General features: G+C 40.3%; 1 protein-coding gene across 1 annotated transcript in view; it reads left to right on the top strand.

The window, feature by feature from the left end:
• The window catches only part of erfl1 (Ets2 repressor factor like 1), a 178,356-nt gene extending 159,592 nt beyond the window's left edge, over positions 1–18,764 (top strand). Inside the window, exons 9-12 of the mRNA XM_061777658.1 lie at positions 114–348; positions 7,569–7,746; positions 10,746–10,875; positions 15,850–18,764. Coding sequence (XP_061633642.1) covers positions 114–348; positions 7,569–7,746; positions 10,746–10,875; positions 15,850–16,532 — 1,226 coding nt within the window. The 3' untranslated portion in view covers positions 16,533–18,764. The remainder of the gene's footprint in view (positions 1–113; positions 349–7,568; positions 7,747–10,745; positions 10,876–15,849) is intronic.
• The last annotated feature ends 228 nt before the right edge of the window (positions 18,765–18,992 follow it).

The following is an 18,992-nucleotide window of genomic DNA, read 5'->3' as shown; positions in this document are numbered from 1 at the left end:
CCCTCACCTTCATCACTCATCCGGACGACTTCTTTGTCCCCAGCGGCAATTGACGGAATAAATGACAGGCCTCTTAAGTCCTCCACTCTTTTGTCCGCTCCCCCTCTGCGCAGGGTTTGCCTTCCCTGACTGGGCCTACAAGCCGGAGTCGAGCCCGGGATCACGGCAGATCCAGCTGTGGCACTTCATCTTGGAGCTGCTGCAGAAGGAGGAGTACCAGGGCGTGATCGCGTGGCAGGGCGACTACGGCGAGTTCGTCATCAAGGACCCAGACGAGGTGGCTCGATTGTGGGGGATCAGGAAGTGTAAACCTCACATGAACTATGACAAGCTGAGCAGAGCACTAAGGTACTTGATATAATAATCCCAATCATTCAATGACAGTGTCATGCACAGGCAGGGGCGGACTTGGGGGAAAATGTGGTCCGGGAGTCATAGACAGACTGGCCCAGTTCATGCGCGCCATGGGGAGCCAGCCAGCCGGCAACAAAAATTTCACGTAGCAAATAAATACATTTAAAAAATAATTTTATGCTCTTTTGGACCATAATTCATGGAGTAGTTAATAACCTCAAAAAACAAATACAAAAGCAGCAGAGTAAGGACCACAGATCATTTTACACTTGAGACTATGTGAGTCCAGGGATGCACATGTCATGGAAACAATGAGTCTCAGCCCGGGAAAAATTTGTCCTTGCAATTTATCATCACGGAATACAGATAGCGTAATCCTATGCTATATCATGGTTCTTGCTTCGCGGTCCCGCTATATTGCATATTTTTATTCCAGGTGTTACTTTATTTTTATACTGTTAGTACAATATTTTTGTGTTATCCACAGTGTTGCCACAGTTACCTTGAAAAAGTAACTTAGTTACTTTACTGATTACTTGAGTTTAAAAGTAAATTAGTTACTTTACTGATTACTTGATTTCAAAAGTAACTAAGTTAGAAAAAGCAACTTTTTAGTTACTTTCAGCAGCTGCCAAGTGGCAGGAATATCGCTTATCCTCAGTAAAAAAAAAAAAAAAAAAAAAAAAAAAGTTAGTGCAGACTAGACATGCCAACACAGTCCAGTAAGTACCTAAACATAAACAAGCACACCATTTTCAGTACACTTCTCTGAAGACTCTTAACTGATAGATAGATCCCGATTGTGGTCCATGAAGGTGTGTGCGTATGCGTGTGTTTGTGCGTGCGTGTACATAAACGTGAATGTGAGTGCCGGTTTGATATTGGAGTCACACACACACACACCCACATTATTGCTCCCACCATTGTAATTTTGATGCGAAGAGCAAGAAAAGGTGACAAGATTATGCAACTGTTTAACTAGCAAAACTGTATGTGATTGACTGGGGGGTGGGAGCACTTACTTACGTGACATCAACCATGCAAGCGCGTTAAACCAGCTCACAGTCCGGACTACAGACGAAGTTGAAAGTTCTCACTTTTCATTGTAAATATTATATAATAGTAATCGTAATAGTACTGTAAGTCCTTCAGTGAGTCAGTCCTTATTGTATGATGATTTACCTAAGCACACTTAGGTATGAATAATTAACCAACAATGCAATGCGCAATTAACACACCAGTAAACCTGTATTCTTAATGTGTAAATGAAAAAGTAACAGCAATCAAATACACTTTTTACAAAGGAAAATAACAAAAATAGTGTGGCAATCGTGAAATCGTGCATTCCTTTGCACCTTTATGGTACTGTACCATCACTGTGCATTGTAGAATAAACGATCACCTCCAATCGTTTTCTTCTGTTTGTTGAAAAATGAAAGGTCTGTGCGAATGGTTAACTTTTATTAAATAGCTGGATTGGTTTTGTTTGAATCATCCATCAATAAGTACTTGGTGAGAAACATTGATGACTCCAAAGTAACTACTGTCTAATTACTTTTCTGGGAAAAGTAATGTGTTACTCAAAATGGTGGCATTTTGGAACATCACTGGTTATCCGTTGCTCTTGTTCTCTCTCTGTATATTATGTGTGTTTAGACCTGTCATGATAGCAAAACTTTTTCGGGCGATATATTTTCCGAAAAACTACCAAGATAAATGATTAGTATCGTTGATGTTTTTTTATGCCACTGATATAATTAGAGCATAATAATTCAAGTACATCCTTTTTAAGAATAAGTCACTTTTAAAATTCCTTTAATTGATTATTACTTTTAGAATGACTGAATGAACATTGACATTATTTAGAACAATAAATGAAATATCTTAGATAAAATAAATTATAAAAAAAACAGACTCAAGTCCTGTTCCCAAAAATTGCACTACAAATATTGGCACAGTTGGTATAAACAGTCATTCATGCCTTAACACGCAATATACTGCCAATCAAGTTTTCAGTCGATTAAGAAAAAGTGCCAAGTAGCAACATTAATAACAACACAAGTCGATTAAAGCAACCTGTTTTGATTCAAGATGTGTACTATTTTTTAAAAGTCTGCAGCTTTTCTTGAAACGCTGCTTTCTCAACATGCTCAATAGCTAAATCTCTTACAATCGTGAGTATGCTATACTGTGTATAATGTTAGCATACGTGCGCCATATTCACGTTTGTATTTGCATTGTTGGGAAAAGAGTTCCATAATTGCAAGCTGATGGGGAACTGGAAATGTCCCACCGTGATTTTTGTTCCCAGCGGAAGAAATTGGGTGGGATGGTTGTGTTTAAAATGGATTTTGTCACTTTGAGGTTTTAAGTTGTGCTGTCTTACATTCCAGCTTGTTGGTGTTAGCGGGAAGGCCGTGTTGATCTGTCTTGAATCCAAAATGTTCCCACATCGTTGGGGTGGCGTTAATCTTTGGAAGTAATTCCATTTATGCCGCTCAATTTTCTGTAACTGCAGCTGCCGGCTCCCCGTCAGAAAATTTAGCTTTGTGTACGCTAACGCCCGCATTTCATATGCATGCGCGCACACACACACACACAGACACGCACATGGTACGCTAGCACCCGCATTTCATATGCACGCACGTGCACACATGCACACAGACGCGCACACGGTACGCTAGCGCCCGCATTTCATATGCACGCGCGTGCACACACGCACACAGACGCACACACGGCCAATCAGATGGAGGGTCCCCGCTCTTCACGACCTCTGACTGGTTTAGAGACCACGATGAAACCCATTGTGTGTCTGCTTTCAAGTCGAAGATAGTTTTTTTTCTTACTCAAATGACTGGGCAGCTGAATGCACCCTCTGTTTTTTTCTCCCCCTTTCTGTTTCATTGGCTACTTCGCCTTACGGCAGGGCCGGCCCACCGGGCCATCGGCCCACCAGGGATATCCCTGGTCTCCCGATACGCCACTTCACCCTTGTGCACAGGTGTCATACTCAAGGCCTGCAGGCCAAATTCGGCCCTCTGGCATTTTATGTAACCTGCCAAAGCTTGCCACATTTTTTCCTTGATTTCTTTTTCAACAAAACTATCTCTAAAAATGATAACAACCAAACAGAGGGGCAATTATGTAATATTATGGGGCCATTATTAGGGTTCCCACATGGAGCATATTGGATAAGGGACAAAAAGTGTGCAGTGAACCCCCTCTTCCTCGCTGGACTAAAAAAAAAAAAAAAAAAAAAAACTTTACTTTTTTTTTTCCAATTTTTTTCCATCCATCCATTTTCTGAGCCGCTTCTCCTCACTCGGGTCGCGGGCATGCTGGAGCCGATCCCAGCTCTCATCGGGCAGGACGCGGGGTACACCCTGAACAGGTTACCAGCCAATCGCAGGGCACATACAAACAAACAACCATTCGCACTCACATTCACACCAACGGGCAATTTAGAGTCTCCAATTCATGCATGTTTTTGGGATGTGGGAGGAAACCGGAGTGCCCGGAGAAACCACACGCAGGCACGGTGGAGAACATGCAAACTCCACACAGGCGGGGCTGGGGATTGAACCCCGGTCCTCAGAACTGTGAGGCTGAAACAGTCGTCCACCCCGCCGCCCAATTTTTTTTCAAAATTTTTTTTAAATGCATTTTTTTATTTTTTTGTTTTTGTTTTCTTCAAAAACACTTATTGTTGGTTTATCCTCGCTTATTCAAGAATTTGGGGGCTTAAAAATTTTACAAATATACAAAATAGATATATTTTTTTCAATGCAATTATAATGGCCATCAATTAACCGCAGATTTTTGCTATTCACATAGAGGCCTATGTCTGTAAACAAATACAGGGCAGCTATAAGCTTCTGGCTAAAAGATGTCATGGCTAGTAATGTGTTGTGACTTTTTGAAGTGCAGTAAAAATGCCTTTCCCGGCCGGGCTCTTCAGATGTTGCCAAAGCAATAACAAATGTCATTATTAGTGTTTTTATAGCACAATATTTTACACTGTTCAAACTGTGACTGTTGTACATCTGCCTCATTTATTTCTTAAAAGAAGACAAACCATTGATGTTGTAGTTTCCTCAAAAGAAAAGATGATTGTTTTACTTTAAAAGTCATTCAATTGTTTCCTGGTTTCCTCCAAAATACGAGCTGTTGGTTTTGCATTTGTTCCCTTACTCTACCCAGTGTAGACTGAACAAGGAACTGGGTACAGGGCGCATACCGAACCGTAATTTTTGGCAGATGGTTTCACCCCGAGCGTTTATACTTTATGCGGATTCACCAGTATAAGCACTGCCACTTAGGGTAACCATAAATACGATCTGGCTCATGATCAAAACAAGTATGACACCTTATTTTCTGGAGAAATAATTACAGCGTTACCTTGACTAAGAAAGTGCACCAACTTAGGAATTTTCCGAGTTATCACTTGGTCGATGTTTTTTTCCTTGTGTTGCAAGACAAAATTTGTCACTCGATCTAAATGCTGCTGGATCTAGATGGTGATAGAGAATGCCACAATATCCTGAGTTGATTACACACAGGTGCCATCCCGCCTCTATTACGGCATTGATACTAGAGTATTCCCCTGCTGTATCACGGTTCATTGTTCGTGCTCCCGCTATATTGTGTTTTTTAAAGCGACTGTTTCTTTTATGGGTTTTTACAGTACTTACTTAATTCCCTCTCTTGTGGGAAAGGAGAGCCACAGTCGCCACTCGCCAATGCACTTTTCAGCCGTTTATTGAGCGTGAACACAAACTCACGCAAAAGCTGCTGTTGGCCACAGCTCACATCCAGACACTTACACAGAGACTCAGCGACATTACTGCCAGTGTTTTCTTTACATTTTTTGCTTAAATTTTTTTTCAATGTTTAAAAGGTGTTTTAATAAGTTTAAATGTGTTTAAAGCATGTGGGAGGGGTATAATCATTTTTATATGGTCTTACAATATCGCAAATTTTCACCTATTGCGGGTGGTCCTGGAACGCATCCCCCAGGATAAACAGATTTTACTGGACCTCCAAAGCTCATGTTTACATGGATGATAAAAATGATGAGATACATTTTGGACCCTCTGCTCTGGGAACGTCAATATTCCTCAATTGCTCCTCCTTATCGGCAACCATCTTAATGGAGAGTTGATAGAGGAGTTGGCCAACAAACAAAGTCAATAAGGAATTCGACCTGAAGTTTCAGGGACTTCTTCAAACTTGTTTAATTTAAACACATCTCGAGCACCCCCAAATGCATAGTTATCATAAATGATTGTGCCCACCCCCTCTGCCTCCTGGGTTCCCTTGGCCTCTTCTTAATGGGGGTTGTCGTCGGAGTCTAATTGTTATGAATTGGCTGGGGCCACAATTAGCCTTCTTAATTAGCCTCACTTAATTGCTCAATTAAGGGCCACTGCGCGATTGCCACGCCAAGCAAAACGCACGTCGGCATGTTGGGGCGCTGATACATACGTGCCGCTCCGTGTGGGTTGATGTCTTGCATAATGAGGCGTTTTAATGCTTAGCTTTCTTTGTGGTTACTTTCAAACAAAGGAAGGCCCACATTTAGTAAATTAGTGACTAAAATAATGCATTACAGTTATTTCACCCTCCCACTTGAGTGTTCGGCTCATTCACCGAAGCCAGGTGGGATGTACACACACCTCAGTGGTGGCACAGGAAACTAACATGTCCACCGGGGTTGTTACGATAAAGACCGCCCTGCTTCCCCTCCCAATTTTGTTTTTCAGACACTCTCCCGATGCATTATGTAACTACAGAGAGTTGATTTTATTTGCGACACGGTGGACGACTGGTAAGAGCGTCAACCACAGAGTTCTGAGGACCCGGGTTCAATCCCCGGCCCCGCCTGTGTGGAGTTTGCATGTTCTCCCCGTGCCTGCGTGGGTTTTCTCCGGGCACTCTGGTTTCCTCCCACATCCTAAAAACATCCATTAATTGGAGACTCTAAATTGCCCGTAGGTATGACTGTGAGTGCGAATGGTTGTTTGTTTCTACGTGCCCTGCGATTGGCTGGCAACCAGTTCAGGGTGTACCCCGCCTCCTGCCCGATGACAGCTGGGATAGGCTCCAGCACACCCGCGACCCTAGTGAGGAGAAGCGGCTCAGAAAATGGATGGATGGATGTTTGCTGGCAAAAACAGGGGTGTCAAACTTTTGTTGCAGGCCACATTGTAGTTATAGCTTCCCTCGGAGGGCCGTTATGACTCTTAACCCATATAAATGTATGATTGCCTCATATTATTTTATACCACAACAAATTGGTGGATAACTAGTTTTGAAATCAGAAGTTAAGGGTGATAGCTTGTTCAGCTATTATTGAGTTTATTTTGAAAAAGAGGATTGGTAATGAAAAATGCTTGCAGTTTCTCAAAATTCTTCAAGGTGGAGACAATGTTCAGTTTTAGTATTTCAGCAAGAAACAAGAAGCGGACGGACATGATTTGCTTTCGCGGGCCACATAAAATTATGTGGCAGGCAGGATCTTTGTTTGACACCTCTGGCTTTATTCCTTAATCGCGGAGCACAAAACGGAGCATTAAAATGTTAATGCAATTTAGTCGCAGATCTGCCTCGTGCATTGCATTTTTGAACATGCTTGTAAGTGTAAAAAGGAGTTACCCACTTCAATACATAAAAGCACCAAAACCATATTGTGGTTTAAAGTATTTTGCGACTTTCGGAGTATATTTTTCATCAACATTTTTGGTCGAATTTGGAATTATACAACTTTGAATGTTCCACTTCTTACATTGCCCTGCGATTGGCTGGCAACCAGTTCAGGGTGTACCCCGCCTCCTGCCCGATGATAGCTGGGATAGGCTCCCGCACGCCCGCTACCCTAGTGAGGAGAAGCGGCTCAGAAAATGGATGCATGGCACTTCTTACATTGCAGGCTTCTGAGATATAATGGAATTTCTCATGCTGACATCTTGTCTCCTAGCAACAGAATCAAACCAAATATGTCTCATGCGGTATTGAATGGAAGTATTGAGACACAAATTGATTCAAGGAGGGAAGAGATGTATTTAAAACAGTGGGAAATGAGCATAGCGCTTCCCTCGCAGCTCTGTTTACTGATTCATTTCCATAAAATCCCCAAACCTTGATGCCAGTGTTGTTAAGCCTTCCCCTCCTTCATTCTTTATCCCCATCATTCGATTACCTCTGCTCTGTTGCAGGTATTACTACAACAAGCGCATTTTGCACAAAACCAAAGGGAAGCGCTTCACATACAAGTTCAACTTTAGCAAGGTGGTGCTAGTCAACTATCCCATCCTCGACATGGCCAACTCGCCCTTCTTCCTGGCCCAGAACCACTTCAATGGAGGCTCCACCGCACCCGACTGCACCCCAGAGGTACAACAGACATTTCACAGTCGACTCTATTTCACTGCAGCCAATAAAAGTCATATACATGCTGTGTCATTAACATGAAAAAAGCCTAGAAAAATCTGCAAAACCAGACATGCTGTTTTTTTTATTGAAAGTTTATTTAATTCTAACAAAAATCTATTCATGTCATGCAGTTTTGCCGTTCCAGTTAGCAGGTGCCTGCTGGGCCTTTCCTAGATGTATGAAAATGGGTATCAATAAAAAGAATCTACGCATTTGTAAATGGCATCACTTTCCAATGAAAACCTGATTGTAAAAGTCCATTTCATGGCAAAATATCTGACATTTTGTTGAAGATCAAAATTTTGGGGCCCCCCAAAAAATTAATCAGCTAGTTTAACAATGCGTCTTAAAATCACTATTTCTCACTGGATTAGAACTCAATCGAAGAACAAAATGTGGGTATCATTTAGCATCGATGTACTATATGTATTATTCATTTTCTTGGTCGAACCAAGATGTTTAACTTTCTCTGCGAGATGATCAAAGTGAAGAATTCATGGACCAAAAATGATATGATTCCTTCTCACATTTTAACAACGTTAGCTGTTTTGGCATTGTACCTTGGAAATACAGTGGTACCGCAACATACGGGTGATCCAACTTACAAGTTTATGTGACGTATGAGCCGTCATACAGCCGTTTTTTTGTCCAGTTGCGAGCAAACATTTGAGTTACGAACACTAAATGGTGGCAGCAAATTTCAAGCAAGCAGCAGATAGTGAACAATTCTTGTAAAAAAACAAACAAAACAAAAAAAAACAAGGCTGAGTGCTTGCTTCAAGCTGTTTATTGTCATTTTCAGTTGAAGTTTACTCATAAAACAAAGGGAATTACACATTGTATATTTGACCAAACCACATAACTTACAAAAGTCAGCTAGCTCAATGCTAACTCACAATGTAAAACGGCATAGACGGGCTAACAAAACTAGTATTAATGTTGATATAATATAAGAATACTCACACGCATATAGTCTTTATCCTCTGCAAAAAAAACAACAATCACTGCAATCGACTTCATCACTTAGTTGTGAAAGTTTTCTTTGTGTATTATTATGTCTGTATTATACTGCCCCCTAGTGGCCAAGGCATGCACGTTGGAAGGAGCAAAATGTCAAAGGACATTGAAATATGAAATCACGATGCAAAAAAAAATATATATATTCTTTAAATTCTAAGTGAATATGTTATTACTGTATGTTTTTATAAAGTACAGTACTGTAGGGTGCTTTTTTTAACACGTTTGAAAGATTTTGGAATGGATTCAGAGCATTTCCATTCATTTCAATGGGGAAAGATGATACGAGTGTGATCACTGAAGAAATTGTAAGTCAATCGATGAGCAAAACTCCCTCTGTACAGAAAAGTTTCCATGTGAGCTCAAAAAGTGCTTTCATGTTAAAAGTACAGTACCAGTGTCATCTGTCACTCGTCTGTGCTATGCTTAAGGTCGCGAGGAGACGGCTTTGAGTCGTCCTTATCCCCCTCCGCCCCCCCCCCCCAAAGACGACATGATCCCCTCCTCTGTCTCACCCCCCGTCTTCGGTGGTGTATCCGCGTGTCATCGATCGAAAATGAAAGCGGGGTCGCGTCAGATCAGATCAATGGCGCGGGTCGTTAATGCGGTTTGTTAAGCAAACGCAGATCTCGCAGCTCGGGGAGTACAGTCTCGCCTTTCAAACTTGGGGTGACACGGGTTATTGATCTGGGGAGAAGGGGGACAAAAATCCCCCCTTTGTCCCCAGGATTCCTCTGATTCATCTGTTCCATTTGCTTCACCTCGTCTCCTTCTCCCTCGTGTATTCTACGCCCTACATCCTGAATGAGTGTCACTCCCTCAGATCTCGCTCCCGTCCGTCCTCAATCCGGGCCGCGCTATCGTCCCGCTTTCCTCCTCATTTATCCTTTGTAGCCTCAAACGTGTCCTCCCCTCCACAGCCCCCATCACATGACAGTCCTTTGTATCCGCGTCCTTGCCTCCGCTCCTTCGCCGTTTGCATCACGCTCCTGCAGGACGCTTCGCTGTCAACACGCGACGGGAGCCCGCTCTTCTGCAGCGCCACCACCAGGGCATGTGTGGGAAGAGGACAAACACTTTTGCTCCTTATTCCGAAGTGTGGTTATTTCTCGGGAAGACGCAAACACCACTTTGCGTGAAATGACTGATGTTGTTCATGTGACAGAACACTGACTGTTTCACTGTTGAACGTACACAGTGCACAGCGATTACAACACATTTCTGAAATATATGCCTTTCTCTTGAAAAAAAAAAATTCTCAAAAAAATTGAGCTTTTTTCTTGGAAATATGCGACTGTTGCTCTATTAAAAAAAAAAAAAAAAAAAAAGATTTTTCGAAGAAAAAAAAAAATTTCTCTGGAAATTCTGACGTTCTATGACATATTAATTCTCATATGGTGGTTAAAGCGTCTGACTCACAGTTCTGAGGAGCGGGGTTCAATCCCGGGCCCCGCCTGTGTGGAGTTTGCATGTTCTCCCCGTTCCTGTGTGGGTTTTCTCCGGGCACTCCGGTTTCCTCCCACATCCCAAAAACATGCATGCTAGGTTAATTGACACCTCTAAATTGCCCATAGGTGTGAATGTGAGGTCGAATGGTTGTTTGTTTGTATGTGCCCTGCGATTGGCTGGCAACCAGTTCGGGGTGTGCCCCGCTTCCTGCCCGATGGTGGCTGGGATGGGCTCCAGCGAGCCCGTGACCCTAGTGAGGAGAAGCGGCTCAGAAAATGGATGGATATGACTTCATATGACTTCTTTCTCCTAAAATTATAAATGTAGTACCCTATTTTGCCAGTAAAGTTACATTTGACCTTTTTTTTCTTTAAAAAAATATGACTATATTATAATATGAAAAAAAAAAAAGAAGAAGAAGAAAAAGTACTTGTAGCTGGAGGAAACACATTTCTTATTCCTTTGTGTATTTTTCCTTGTCTCTCGCTGTGTAGACCATCCAGTCCCTGTTTCCTCGCTTACCAGACTCGGGCCGAACCTCCTCCCTGTTTGATCGAGGGAGCACAGCGCCGGGGCCAGAAGGAGACAAGCTCCGACTGGACACATTTCCTTTCCTGAGTTCAGGTGAGAAAAGTTGTGTGGCATGTTGGGAAACAATAGCCAGAGGAAACTAACGGCTTATACCGGGCAATACGACAACCACCGTGGCGAATAGTGAGAAGCGAGCGAGCGTGCAATGAGGATGTGGGCAGGCCTGAGCAATGAAGTCACTGAGAACAAGAGTGGGCTAATTCCATTTTTGTCATTTTGTAGGAGAGTGGCTTAAAGTTTTATAGCTGCAACAAAAGCTGCTGGCTTTATGTCTTAGTGATTTATATGCAGGGGTGCACAATTTAGAAGCTGACACTGGAGTGGATTTTGGCTCCCACTCCCTGAGAGATTGATCCCATTCACTCCCAATCCTGATAAAAGATTTTACAGAATCACCCATGGTCAATACTGCTCCATTTTATCTTGAAAGTTACCGGGACTGGACCATCCACTACTGGTGATTTTGTTGTCATAGTTCCTGCTCCCGCCCACTCCCGCTGACTCTCGCTCCTGCCCAATCCTGTGATTAATAGTGAAATTCACATCTATCCCGGTGGGAATCCCACGGGACTCGGTAGGAATCCCACAGGGCCCGGTGGGAATCCTGACAAAGTGTGGTCACAGAACAAACTTACTAAACTATCCATCCATGCATTTTCTGAGCCGCTTCTCCTCACTAGGGTTGCGGGCGTGCTGGAGCCTATCCCAGCTATCATCGGGCAGGAGGCGGGGTACACCCTGAACTAGTTGCCAGCCAATCGCAGGGCATATGCAAACAAACAACCATTCGCACTCACATTCACACCTACGGGCAATTTAGAGTCTCCAATTAATGCATGTTTTTGGGATGTGGGAGGAAACCGGAGTGCCCTGAAAAAACCCACACAGGCATGGGGATAACATGCAAACTCCACACAGGCGGGGCCGGGATTTGAACCCCGGTCCCCAGAACTGTGAGGCTGACGCTCTAACCGGTCGCCCACCGTGCCGCCTACTAAACTATATATATATATTTATATATATATATATATATATATATATATATAAAACTATATATATATATAACTATATATAAAACTATATATATATATATATATATATATAACTATATATAAAACTATATATATATATATATATAACTATATATAAAACTATATATATATATATATATATATAACTATATATATATATATATATATATATATATATATAAAACTATATAACTATATATAACTATATATATATATAACTATATATATATATATATAACTATATATATATATAACTATATATATATATAAAACTATATATAACTATATATATATATAACTATATATATATATATATATATATATAACTATATATATATATATATATATATATATATAACTATATATATATATATATATAACTATATATATATATATATAAAACTATATATATATATATATATATATATATATATATATATATATATATATATATAACTATATATATATATATATATATATATAACTATATATATATATAACTATATATATATATATAACTATATATATATATATATATATATAACTATATATATATATATATATAACTATATATATATATATATATAACTATATATATATATATATATATAACTATATATATATATATATATATATATATATATATATATATATATATATACACACACACACACTTTAGAATTGTCTTATTACAAAATGTTTAGTGCATTAGTGGTCGAAAGATGAAAAATAACATTCACCGGGGCAAACGCATCACTTAGTGTCTTAGAGTCTTCTATCAATCCCTGAACCTCACTTTCTGGGATGTTTTGTGGCAGGTGAAGGTGATTTCACCAGCACTGCCATCTTAGAAATGGGAGTTGGCCCAGTGTTGCACTGATAAATCAGGAAAAGCGTGAGGTGCAGTAAATAACTGCCCACTATATGTCACAATTGGAACTAAACATTGATTTCAACCAGTATTGATCTGAAAGATGTGAATTTTCTATGTTCATTTCTTGACTCAACTTAAAATGGAGTTAACCCATTCTAGCTCTCAGTGCTTCAATTATTAAGGAAAATGAAAGGGATGGCAGGCTTCAGTCAAGACTGAGAGGTTAATTATATATATGAATATGAATTACACATACTATTGCAAAACAAACGGATGGATGGAAGGAAGGAAGGAAGGAAGGAAGGTGAGGTCACTTCATTGACCTATACTCTTTAATGAACTCCACACATACACACACACACATGCGCACACAAAATAAAGAGAGCGAAGGGGAAGGTAGTGTGTAAACTGATGCACTAACGAGACCCCCTCCTCTCCTTCTCTTCTTCTTCATCCTCCACAGTTTGTCCTCAGGTCTTATTCCCTTCTCCCTCCCATGTGTCCCTGCCATCCTAATCCCTTCCCAGGCAGGAAGGCCCTAATTGAGGGTGCAGGCTTCAGTTTGTGGCCTGTGGGCGCCCATTACTGTGTTTTCATAAGCAAGCGAGAGAGGCCCGTCTGACTGATTCAATATTCATGTGACTGCCAGCTACTCCCGCCACACATACACACACACATGCAAGCACACACACACACACACACACGCACGCACGCGCACGGTTCAGCACTGTCAAATTAGGCCCGCATAGTAAATAACGTAGCAGGCTGGCAGAGGGGAAAAGAAAAAGAAGGGGGGAATGCGGGAGTGAGTTGCTTGGCAGTTGGAAGGAAGTCTGGCTGCGCTGGGAGGTGAAAATGCTTTTGTTTGTTCATAATAAAAAATAAATAACAAATTGAACAGCCTCCCAGCGCAAGTATTTTTCTGTTATTACAGCAATTCAAAGTGTAGTGGTTTAATTCACTCGAATCTTAGATCATCTTTCACAGTTGAAATGAATGGAAAAACCATGAATCCGTTCTACTACTGTAGTATTTTATTGCACTTTTTAAAACATAGAGGAACAACATAATTAAATAGAAAGTAAAGAATTAAACTGTTTATACTTCATGATTTCATGCTGTAAAGGTCAGAGGACAAAGATGTTATGGGGTCAGTTAAAATTCATATTTGCATTGTTTATATGTTATGTAATGCATGCACTTCACTTCGAAATGGCAGATGTGGTTGGTAAAGGGGTTCTAGAGTTATCAGGAAAGTTTTTAACCTTTGTCCTCTGACCTTTAATTCATTGTGACGCTCCTCCTGATGGCCACCAGGGGACAGTATAATACATACAGCTATGCTACACGTATATTTGATGATGAAACAGAAAATCGTCGTCGTGAAGTTCGAGGTCATCATCTAACGCTCCTAACTCAAAATTTTTGCTTCCGACTCGAGACAAAAAAATCAGCCGAGCGACAGCTCATATCTCAAAAATAAGTCAAGTCACTTGCAAGTCTATTCACCACTGTACTTTATAGAAGTTATGAGAAACTGTGGTAAAGTTACAAGAATGAAGTCGTAATGCTACAAGAAAAAAGTATTTCTCATCAAAGGAAAAGTTGTAATATTACAAGAATAAAGTCAAAATCTCACCATCCATGAAAATACAAACAGTAAGGACAAAATGCCAATTTTATTCTCATAATTGCGCTTTTTTAATTGTAATCTTACTTTTTACAACGTTACATTACAGTTTATCTCATGGGATTACAAATTCACTCTTGTAAATTCTGACTTTTTTCTTTCAAAATACCAGCTTCATTTTCAGAATATTATGACTCATAAAATAATGACTTTATTCTCGGGGGGAAAAAATAGTTTTTGTTTCCTTGTAATTTTTAATTCCCAATATTATTACAATATTACAATACTTTTTGCTCACAAATTCTGACATTTTTTTCTTGCAAAATTGAAACTTCATTCTCAGAATAAAACTCTTTCCTCATAAAAGTTTGAGTATTCTTGTAATATTTTTCTCATAAATGTGATTTTTTTTTTCCTCAAAAATGAAGACGTACTTTTCGTAATGTTATGACTTTTTCCCCTAAAATTAGGACTTTAAGTCATAATTAAAAGACAAAGAAATCGTAATGTTGCGAGATTTCCATTGATTTACAAAAAAAGCTACGTTGACAACGAAGGTGTAACTTTATGTGAAATATTTGCAATATTACAAAAATGAAGTCTTAATTTTAAAAGAAATAAATGTAATACAGTGGACCCAGACTGAGCCCGACTGCCAATCGCGAAAATCTGCGAATAATTAAGACTCCTTAATGCTGAATGCTAATGTGCAGGGGTCCACTGTATTGCAAAAGCTATGTAGATTAACAAGAAAACAAAAGTAGTCAAGTTACAATCATGAATTTGTAACTTCCTGAAAAGAAAATAATAATATGAGATTTACTCAAATTTACGAGGCAAAAATGCTGCCATGTTACAAGAATGCAGTAAAATTGATATTTACATAGATTTAAGAAAAAAGGTTGCAAAGTTATCGATTTTGAGAATTAAGTGGTAATTTTATGAGAAAAAAGTTGTAATATTACAAGAATAAAGTCATAATTTTAAGAGAAAAAAATCACAACATTGTAAGATTAATGAGATAAAACATTTGCCAAGTTGCAAGAATTAATGTGTAATTTTATGTGAAGAAAGAGATTTCCATAGATTTACCAGAGAAAAAAAGGTGGATAAGGTGGAAAAATCTTGAAATTTATGAGAGGAAAAAAAACATGCAAAGTTGTGAATTTTACTAAAATGAAGTGGTAATTTTATGAGAAAAAAAATTGTAACGTTACAAGAATGAAGTTGTAGCAATGTGCAACCAACTTTAAGGCAGTTTTGTTGGGTTTAAGATGGTGGTGTGAAAATGAGCCCCTCCTCATTAGAATTGCTGATCCCACTGAGCATAATGAGTGAACATTCTCTGAGTTTGTGTGTCTTTGTACCCTTGAACCATTCATAAGAAAAAACCCATGTCCTCCATTTTGTAGACAAAAAGCATTTACTGTAGGCATTCATAGCATTAACCTCCATGTCGTCCTCTGCACTAGGTGGCCCATGCTACACCAAACCTCCATCCCTTCTGGGCGCCTACCCCCGCAGCCCACCCTTCGACTACCCGTGGGGTTTCAACCCCTACCTCCCAGGGGCCTTCTCCCTCAACAACTGCCCCAAGCTGCCCCCCGGCTCCCTCTACCCCTCCCAGTTCTATCCCGGCCCCTTGCCCAGCAGCCTCTCTCAGCTGTCCCACCCCTTCACCACCCTGCTACCACATGGGGAGGCCGAGAGGGGAGCGGCCGGCGGGACCAACGGGGCGCTGGGGGGCCGACCGACCGCGCTGCCGTACCCGGGGAGCCTGTCACTAAACCGCGCCGACCTAGGCAACTCTCTGTTGGGCGGGGAGCGTGCCCGGGCCACACCCCCGATTCTGGGCCCTGGGCGCCAGAGCCCCACGGAGAGGCGGGGAAGCGTCAAGCGGGACGCCGAGTCAGACTCAGACTTGGAAATCACCGACCTGAGTGACTGCAGCTCGGACAACGAGCACGATTTTGCCACGGCCAAAGACGCCGCCCTGGGGGGGAAGAAGGCGGCGGCACTGCCTCTGCCCCTGCCGCCGCCCGTGTCCGCCCTTCCTCTGAAGGGGCTGATGCCCCTCACCCCACCTCCGCCGCTTCCTGCCATGTTGCATGAGCGCCACAGGGAGACAGACACCCTCAAAATGATCCACAGCTAATACTTCTTCTTCTTTCTCTGCGTTTCTCCCCCTTTGTCCACGTCTTTACCAACACTCGCCACTAGCCTTTCCTCCTGATTTTTTTTCAGCGTACCACTTACTTCCCTGTTCCTTGTTCGAAAAGGAAGAAGTCTCCGTTTATGGCCACTTGCATCATCAAATCGACATGAATGGCCTCTCCTGTGCTCAAAGTAAGGTTAACAAAGACGCAGGCCAGTACTGCCACCCAGTGGTGTTCAGTGTGCATCTCTTATAGTCACCTTCGTAGTCTTGTGCTCAAAATTGTTGCTCACAACTTCCTCTGATAATTTTATTTTGTTTCGATGTTTATCTTATTATAATTTAAAACACATTTATAGTGGAGTGAAAATAGGCATATATAATTGTCGATTTTATTGTCTTAATTTATTTTAATTCAAACAGCATATCTAGTGTTGTGGGCGGGGGAATATTGTTTTCAATATATTATTTATTTATTCATTTATTGTCTATGAATTCCTTTCAGTTCACCTTGATTAATTCAAACCACATTTTTGGTGGTTTCAGAAACATTTTGTCTTGTTTTTTAATATTTATTAATTTATTTTAATTTCATTGAATTTAAACCATATCCCAAGTGGTGTAAACACCTATTTTTCTCTGTGTTTGTTTCTCAGTTTATTTTAAATTAATAATAATGCAAACCACGTTACTAGTGGTGTGAAAAGAATGTCTTGTATTTAATTGTTTCTTGATTTATTTCAATTTAATTTAAACCACATTTCTATAGGTTTGTTTTTAAAATCACATTATTCCAATAATTGATTTTCATTTCTAGTGGTGTGAAAATATCTGTATTTTTATTTATATTCTTGCACATTCTGGGGTAGAAAAAAAAGGGAAGAAAGGAAGAGCAGACATTTGAAATGTGTATAAATACTTGCGTGTGTATGTTTTAATATGGTGTACATTTAATTATTACCACCTATGACGAGAGGTAGCCGTATCGTGGGGATTTAATTTCCGTATTTGATTCAACATGTTGGGGGGGTGGGGGGGGGGGCTGGTAAAGTTCTAAGCTTATGTGTATCAAAGGTTTCAATAATTCATAAGCAGATGTTTTTCTATGATGAGCTTATCGGGATGGTGTCTGATTTATTTAATTGTGCCCTTTAGTTTGTTTTTGTTTTTCAAAAATGTCCACTCTGCAAATCCTTTGGGGTGCACAAAATATGCTAGTAGCTTATTTTTATATTAGCATTCATCCAGTGTAAAGCCACAAAATGTTCTATTTCATTATATTAGCATTCATCCAGTGTAAAGCCACAAAATGTTCTATTTCATTATATTAGCATTCATCCAGTGTAAAGCCACAAAATGTTCTATTTCATTTTCCATCCATCCTTCCATTTTCTGAGCCGCTTCTCCTCACTAGGGTCGCGGGCGTGCTGGAGCCTACACCCTGAACTGGTTGCCAGCCAATCGCAGGGCACATACAAACAAACAACCTTTCGCACTCACACCTACGGGCAATTTAGAGTTGTCAATCAACCTACCATGCATGTTTTGGGGATGTGGGAGGAAACCGGAGTGCCCGGAGAAAACCCACGCAGGCACGGGGAGAACGTGCAAAACTCCACACAGGTGGGGCCAGGGATTGAACCCCGGACCTCAGAACTGTGAGGCAGACGCTCTCACCAGTCAGCCACCATGCCACCCTATTTCATTTTAGTTTATTTTAAAATTTCATTCCTTGGATAGAAAAAAAACAAAAAACTGAGCCACATTGTACTGCGTCTAGGCCAGTGAAATCTCTATTGTAAAGTTCCTAATGTGACACACAAGCGGATGTAAATACTGTTTGCTGTGTGTGTGTGTGTGTGCGTGTGTGTGTGTGTGCGTGTGTGTGTGTGCGTGTGTGTACACATCTCACATGCTTTGTTTTAATGTAAAGAGGTCACATTGGGAAAAAAAAGATTAATATCTTGAAAAGCAATAAACTTAATTATTCTGGATATTGCACTCTTGTTGTCACTTTCTTGGTTTATTTTCTATTGACAGAAAAAAACTACCATTATATTTTCATGTACATTTTTGGCATACTGTATATTTAACATGTTCATATTTTACAAGATGATACAGAATTCTTTGAATGTTTAGTTTTCAATGTAATGTTTTTCTGTATAGTGGTATGCTCGCCTGGGTTCAGCGACAGTGTGGATGTGAGTGTGAGTGGTTGTCTGGCTCCGTATCTGGCATGTGATTGTCCAGTGACCAGTCCAAAGTTCAGTCTGCCTTTTGCTCGAAGTCAGTTGGGTTTATAAAAAAAAAAAAAAAGTGTGGCTGTTTGTGTTTTTTTTTTTTTAATATTATTATTCGGATGAATTGATAATCATAATAGTTTATAATAAATGTAAAATATGTATTTTATTATAAATCCAGATATTAATTTTCATTGTATTGTATTTAGATCAAAAATCA

The sequence above is a fragment of the Phyllopteryx taeniolatus genome, chromosome 6 (assembly GCF_024500385.1).
Source record: "Phyllopteryx taeniolatus isolate TA_2022b chromosome 6, UOR_Ptae_1.2, whole genome shotgun sequence".
Lineage (NCBI taxonomy): Eukaryota > Metazoa > Chordata > Actinopteri > Syngnathiformes > Syngnathidae > Phyllopteryx > Phyllopteryx taeniolatus.
Note: the sequence above shows the minus strand (reverse complement) of the source record. Positions and strands in the feature narration are given on the sequence as shown.